The sequence below is a fragment of the Aulonocara sp. 'chitande type north' Nkhata Bay genome, linkage group LG5, assembly GCF_057382095.1.
Source record: "Aulonocara sp. 'chitande type north' Nkhata Bay isolate Kocher_YH1m ecotype deep benthic linkage group LG5, A_spYH_male_GT1.1, whole genome shotgun sequence".
Classification (NCBI taxonomy): domain Eukaryota; kingdom Metazoa; phylum Chordata; class Actinopteri; order Cichliformes; family Cichlidae; genus Aulonocara; species Aulonocara sp. 'chitande type north' Nkhata Bay.
The window spans coordinates 38438841-38446156 of NC_141348.1; the positions used below are offsets into that span (position 1 = coordinate 38438841).

Below are 7316 nucleotides of genomic sequence, written 5' to 3' on the forward strand. Positions count from 1 at the left end.
CTCATTTAAATTATTTGTCACTCGTCTTTTTTTCTTTTCTTTTTTTAATTAATATTTGACTAAGTTAGAATTGTGGCCATAATAATTTTGTTACTTCCTTGTATAGCTGGGGATTGCTAACTTTATATTTTTAAAGGCAAACTATGAAGCGATCCTCACATCTGAACATTAACTGTTTTCACTTATTAAATAGAAAGACAGACAGGAATTAAGACTGTCTTTTCATTAGTGACCTTTTTAATTTTGAGAGTTAAGAGTGGAGGTATGCTCTGGAGAGAAGAAAATCAAAGTTAGTAGAAGCAAGACAGAATACATGTGAAGCTTCAAGGAGCACAGGTAGTGAAGTATACTACACTTAATACATTAATGACACATTCTATGATTTATGGTTAGGAGAAGGTGACACTGACAAAAAGATGGGAGGTAACAGAGCTGAAAATGTTCACATTTTTGTTGGGAAATTAGAAATGAGTATATCAGAGGAACAGCTATGGTTAAAAGGTTTTGCAGATAATGCTAGAGAGATTAGGCTGAGATCGTTTGGACATGTGCAGAGGACGGATAGTGAATATAATGGAGAAAATATGTTGAAGATTAAGCTGCCAGATAGGAGGTTCGTGGATTCAGTGAAGGAGGATGTGCAGAGGCTTGGTGTGACAGAAGAGACAGGAATTACGATTTTTTTCCCCCTCCTCTCATTAGTGACATTTTAAATTTGCTGGCATAAACCACTCACTTAATTTCAAATGCAGGTTCCTGGATTTTATCTCTAACTTGACTCATATTGCTTGCCGAGCAGAATTGAGGAAGTGAAGCAAGTCCCTCCTCCCTCGCTGAAGGGATGGGCACATGTGTGTGAACGCATGGCATTCGTATCCTTTCACTTTAATTTCTAGAGCCTGACTTTAAGACGCACAGCTGCATATCAGAGTTGTGCTCATACAACTTGTGAGGTTTAACAGCTCCTTCTCAGGAATCCCTGTTTTTGGTTATCTCAACTGGTAGCGCCTCACGGATAGTTTAGAAAAAGCCACCAGATTAAGCGATGAGTTTGTGATTGATGCGATTGCTCTCCCAAGTGGTCAGTGGGTGTATTGCAACTATAAATTCTCAAGCAACTTTATGCAACATCTTAGCCAGAAATTCATTGTAAAACCCTCGTGTCTGTTTATTAAAATAAAACAAAATGTTAAAATGACACACATTTTTGGGATTTCCACTGCAGTACAATGGTATGGTATTGTCTTGTTCTGCAGAGTATGAGGTGGCTGTAGCCCCGTCTAATTATAGATGACCATTTGCTCCTTTGGAGAGAGTTATTATTAGATATCTCACAGGCCAGTTGACTCAATAACTATGCAAGGGATTTCAGCTAGGGAGTCCAGTTTTAAAGAAGTGCCTCATGATGTAACTTTACAGTCCACTCACATAAATGAGCGACACAGCTGAAAAACATTTAAAACCAAACATATTTCTGTGATCAAAAGGCTTGTATGGATAGGACTGTTGCTTCTGTGTGTTTAATTAGAAAACAGAAGTATGCAGATTTTCATTTCAAGGCCAGAGCAAACAGGCTGCCACTGACTAACAGGGACTGAAAATTGATGGGATATATTGGCATATGGAGATGGACATATGGCTTTGTTGCACCTCCAGGGATATTTGCGACTTAATTAAGTGGGGGAAATAACAAGGGCATTAATGACTGCACTGAATAAATTACAGAAAATTCAGGAATCTATTTGGAACAATGGAGCTATCACATATGGGGGCTGTGGCTGAAACCAGGACGTGGCCTTGGAGAAAGGTTGAGGCAGACGTGCTAGGAAATGGTAAAGGTGAAGAGTTTAGAGTGGCAGCCAGACTGAGCTCAGGTCAGATTACAGTGGGGCACTTCCTGAGTGTATGCGTGTGTCCTGCAGGCATGCACCACCACGTTCAAAAGAAAACATAAATAGGCACAAAAATAAAACAAGATCAATATTTTATTTCAAAATAGATTTTGTATTGTAAGCAGTTATATTTTAGGAAGCCCACATGATGAAACAGTGGGACAGGTTATGTTTTTTTCCCCCTTCAGTGCTTCACAAAACAAGGGCACTTTTACACAAGGTATTATGTAACATTTCATAACAGTCAGGTCATGGTTTGTGTGTCGTAAAGGAGAACAATTCAAATTCTCAAAACTTTTAAGACTTAAAAGATTTGTGCGGCAATCAGTAAAGACAGACATGGAAACCAAATGCATGCCTCTGTCAGTAACAACAGCAGGTCAACACATGTGGCTCAGGCAGGTGGAAGGCAAGTCTGCTCCACTTTTTCTATTCTCTGTTTGAGACTAAAACATGAGTCAGGACTACCTGTCCCCCTTTAATGTCCTTGGTGATAGTGTAATTGTAGTGTGAAAGTTTGTCCAAACTTCTATCCCGTCATCAGTCCCTCAAATGTGCTCCGGGTGGTTTTGCAAGCACTTGATGAACTCTGAGACTGGGTGGCCATTGAAGCAGATCTGATAAACGGCAGTGAAAAGAGGAAACCTGCAAGGGCAAATGGAGATTATTAAGGAAATAGTTCCACATTCACATTCTTGCCAGAGTTAGATGAAAAGACTGATATCAATCTCGTGTCTAGAGTAAATATGAAGCAGTAACTTTAAACAAACAAGCTCATTAGTGAGCTTCAGAGGTGCTGACATGTGAATTTGCTTATTTTTGGAAAGAGCCATTTATATTCATTAATCTAAAAGCTGGTGCCAGCAACTTCACTGTGTACTTGTTTGTATGGCACCACTTTCTTCTTGAGTATCCAACTCAAACATATGCCAAACAGGTAAGTATCACTCATTGCAAAAAGGTAAAATACAATACTGATAATAATAAAACACAAGAGAGACTTACTTCTCCACCATGTTTTTCTGTTTCAAGACCTGGTGGACCTCAGTTGCTGTTGCTGGGCCCTGAAGCTTCTGACCATTCAGCAGCTCGTTCTCCAACTGCTCGATGGTCTACAAGGAGAGACAACGAGCGCCACATTATTATCATTTTAATAACAAGAGAGGAAGACTGACATGGGAGAGACACGAGCTGTTTCGTACTTTGCCCGTTTTGGCAAATGCCTCTCCAATCTTTCGGTTGCGTCCACCATAGCAGGTTGTGATGAGGTCGGCGATGCCACAGCTCTCCAGGAAGGTGGCAGGTGAGACGGGGCAGTTAGTGCAGAAAACCTTGGCAAAGGAGATCATCTCCATCAGGCCGAGACGAATCACTGCTGCCTTGGTGTTGTCTCCAAATCCCAGGCCATCACAGAAGCCTGCTCCTACTGCCACGATGTTCTGCAGTGATGATGAAGTTATATATATGAATGTGAAGAATCTTTACTGTGTAGATATAGATGGAAGTGGACTTTTTTAACAAACACTGTCTTTTCTATACAGTAAATACACAGATTCATTTAGATTTAGCTCTGCTGCTTTGGATGCATATGCACAGTGCATATATCTATCTATCTATCTAGATAGATAGATAGATAGATAGATAGATAGATAGATAGATAGATAGATAGATAGATAGATAGATAGATAGATAGATAGATAGATAGATAGATAGATAGATAGATAGATAGATAGATAGATAGATAGATAGATAGATAGATAGATAGATAGATAGATAGATAGATAGATAGATAGATAGATAGATATGTTTAAACATTTAGCTTGGTGAGGATGAAACACCTTGAGTGCGCCACAGATCTCAACAACATCAGACTCCTCCACCACAGTCACGCGGAAGTTGGTGGTATGCATCAGCTCCTTCAGCAACAACCCATGTTCTTTGTCCTTGCACCCTGAAATTACACACAAATAATCTCAATCTGTTCCCATATTACGTTTAATAATATTATTTATCAAAGAAATAAACTCCATACCAATGGTTGTTTCACAGAACTTCTCATCAGCGACCTCATTGGCAATGTTTGCACCCATGAGGACTGTCATTGTGATGCCCAGTTTCCCTCGGATAACCTCTGAGATCAGCTTCAGACCTTCTGGACTGGCATCGACACCCTAAGGTAACCAGTTATGTTAAAATCCCCTCACTTATTTGTAAAATATTTCTCAGGCTTTAACGCACTGTGTTTTGAAAAAAAAAATCTTAGGATGATGTTACCTTGATAAGAGACATTCCTATCGCATCCTTTTTTATGTGATCTTTGATGGTGTCACACACTCGCACAATAAACTGGTGAGGGACCACGAAGATCAGGATGTCAGCTCCTTTCACAGACTCAGCCAAGTCTGGAACAGCCAGCTAATGAAAGAGAGAAGTCAGAGTAAGACCTGGGATCAGCAAAGGGATAAAACACGGTGTATATGCCATCTTCTGGACTCAATAAACAGTCCTAGAGGGAGAAAGAGTGCTGTCAGACTCACCACATTGGGAGGCAACTTGTGACCGGGCAGATATTTCACATTTTCATGGTCTGTGTTGATGATTTCTGTGAGCTTGCGACCGTTCACCGTCTCCTCAAACACCCACATGTTCACTGTGGTGTCAAACTTGTCATACTTGGCTGCATTGGCTCCCACAATCTTGGCAATGGCAGAGCCCCTGTGGACATGGTGACACAGGAAATCATTCTGCTGCCACAAATCTGGCTGGATGAATGTACCAGTTGCAAAAAACTGTTCTCAGTTTTCTTATGTGAAATGTAAAAAACAAATGTAAACAGATTTCTGTGCTCCCAGAGTGATTGAAGGAGAAAAGGTTGAACAAAAGGTTATTGACTATTTGGTTTAGCAGATACTTCTTTGATTTCAAGATGTTCAGATCTTCTTAGGTCAACTGTTGCTTATATCTGGAAGCTTAAACACTGAAACCACCTACACAAAGATCAGTTTTTAGGAATTACAGTAAAATCTCAGTGGCAAACTTAATATTGTCAGTCACTTAAAGACATAAAGAAACCCTCTCTCACTGGCAGATGGACCTCTATTAGTGTATAAAAGGTGAATGTATGTGTTTTAAATAGCTTTAAAATGCTCTTCTAGGCTAGAAAAAATCCAGGTGAAATATATATTTTAAAAAATAAACAAAACAACAACAACAAAAAACAAACAACATTAGAAGGACCTAATTCAATTTCATTTTATATATAAGCTCAGCATAACTGAAGTTAAGAGCTAGGAGAACTCCCTTTAATGATCATATTTCAGATGTCACAGTTGACCTTTTAGGCTACTATGAGATACTGGTCAGGGCCATACTTAGGTACTTCACTAAAACACAGCACCTTTCCTGCACTGCACCTTAGAGCTCAGAGGTTGTGTATTTTTTTGACCACATTCATTTTACATTAATATTTAGGTATTATTTAGGTTTAGGGCAAAGCTGAAATGCTTCCCATCTAACAGCTTTGCCTTTAAAATATAGGTAACCAGTTAATGCATCACTAATAATAAGTATGTATAGAAACAGTCGGGGTCCATTCTGCTGCATTTTGTAAAAACTTTGATACAAACCTATAAAAGCAGCCAACAAGTTTAATCGTAATATAGTATTACAGTATTAAATCTCCATTTGCACTATTTGCCTATTTGCACTACTATGCCTCCTTACTTGAATATTGTATATTGTATATTGCATAGCTTTTTTTTTTTTTTGTTATACGTAAAATTGTATTGTATTTATTTAAATTTTTACTTTTTAATTATTTTATTTGCATTTTTTAATCACTAGGGTTTGAGAGTAACGAAATTTCTATTCTCTGTATGTCCTGTACATGTGGCAGAATTGACAAATAAAGTTGACTTGAATTGACTACATACTGCTTCCACCACTAAAATGCCACACTGGCTGAGAGACAGCAATGCCCCATCAGTGCTGACTCAGCACTAATGTTGCAGAATAATGAAAAGGGAATCTTCAGTAAAGATTTTCTCAGGATATCAAAGGTCATCATATTCAAAGAAAAAAAGAATCCACTCTCCAGTCCTGCAAAACAGCAGGAAATTATGAATCATTTATCCACTCTCAGAGGCTAAAGTTGCCTCCTGGCCTCCAAGTTTACCAACTTTAGACCGCCTTCACAAAAGGTCCCACTGTGGGTGTAATCTTACAAACCCCCAAAAATAAAAATACCGATATGTTGATTGGAATTTACTTATTTATGCGCACCATCAACAGACCTCCACCCCACTTAACTCTAAACTGAAAGGATTCCTAAGGTGCACAACGTGATCTAAAGTCCTTTACTCACCAGTTACCAGAGCCAATCACACAGACCTTCTTCTTTGTTGCCATCATGTACTTGATTTTCAACTCTAAGCTGCAGCTGCTGCGAAGACACACTGAAGCCGGGGCGCACTGTATTTATACCGGACACACAGCTGAGGCGCAAGCACACCCTCTCCTGATGGTTGGTCTGCTCTGTTGCCTCACAGGAACAAACTTTTCCACACCGCGCAACAGGATAGTCGGACGGTTTTTTTTTTCCCAATTGAAAGCAGGCACTCACAAACTTAAGCATACAAGGAATTTTACCTAATCAATTTACACGATTCAATCAATAGAATCTGCGCATTTTAAACCGATTGGGCTCCAGACCAGCGGTCCCCAAACCCCGGGCCTCGGACCGGTACCGGTCCGTGAGTCGTTTGGTACCGGGCCGCGAGAGTTGAGGCTCAGGTGTGAAATGTATAGTTTTCAGGGTTTTTATCGGTTTTATCGTTTACTCGGCTTTCCTTGGTTTTCACGTGCGTTATGAATAAATCTTTTTTTTTCGGTACCGGTACTAGTTTTATTTTGTTGTATTTATCCGCGACACCTTAAAGGCCGGTCCGTGAAAATATTGTCGGGCATAAACCGGTCCGTGGCGCAAAAAAGGTTGGAGACCGCTGCTCCAGACAATCAAAGCTGCTGATTACATCGACTGACACAATCAGCAAACTTCTGTAATCCATTTAAAAATCAAAACTCAAACGTCGGTGAAGAAGCTAATCACATTTATGCTACTCAAGTATTTCTGTGCACTCTGGGATAGACTTTCTACAAAAAAAAAAGAAGCAGCAGCTTGAGTTTAGTTAATTTAGTTTGTATGGAGCCGAATCAGGAGCCACCCTATGACTCTAAGACTAAATTAAGAAAACCCCAATAATCAAATGAGCCCCTATGAGCAACCGCTTGGCGACAGTGGGAAGAAAGAAACCTCCATAAGAACCAGGCTCTGGGACTGAGTCCATTTGGGAATCAGGAGTAAAAGAAGAGAAAAAGTACAACACCAGTACGTTCTGGAAATACAACACTTATTTTAAAAGTATG

At 39.6% G+C, this 7316-nt stretch overlaps 1 protein-coding gene across 1 annotated transcript; it reads right to left on the reverse strand.

Moving 5' to 3' along the window:
• Positions 1-1975: 1975 nt before the first annotated feature.
• On the reverse strand, positions 1976-6387 carry LOC147331252 (glycerol-3-phosphate dehydrogenase [NAD(+)], cytoplasmic-like). The gene is made up of 8 exons (XM_086293438.1): positions 6256-6387; positions 4430-4607; positions 4167-4307; positions 3925-4063; positions 3731-3843; positions 3095-3331; positions 2898-3004; positions 1976-2537 (listed from the first exon to the last, which is right to left on the reverse strand). The coding sequence occupies exons 1-8, from the start codon at positions 6300-6302 to the stop codon at positions 2441-2443; spliced, it is 1059 nt and encodes a 352-aa protein (XP_086149564.1). The 5' UTR covers positions 6303-6387; the 3' UTR covers positions 1976-2440.
• Positions 6388-7316: the final 929 nt, after the last annotated feature.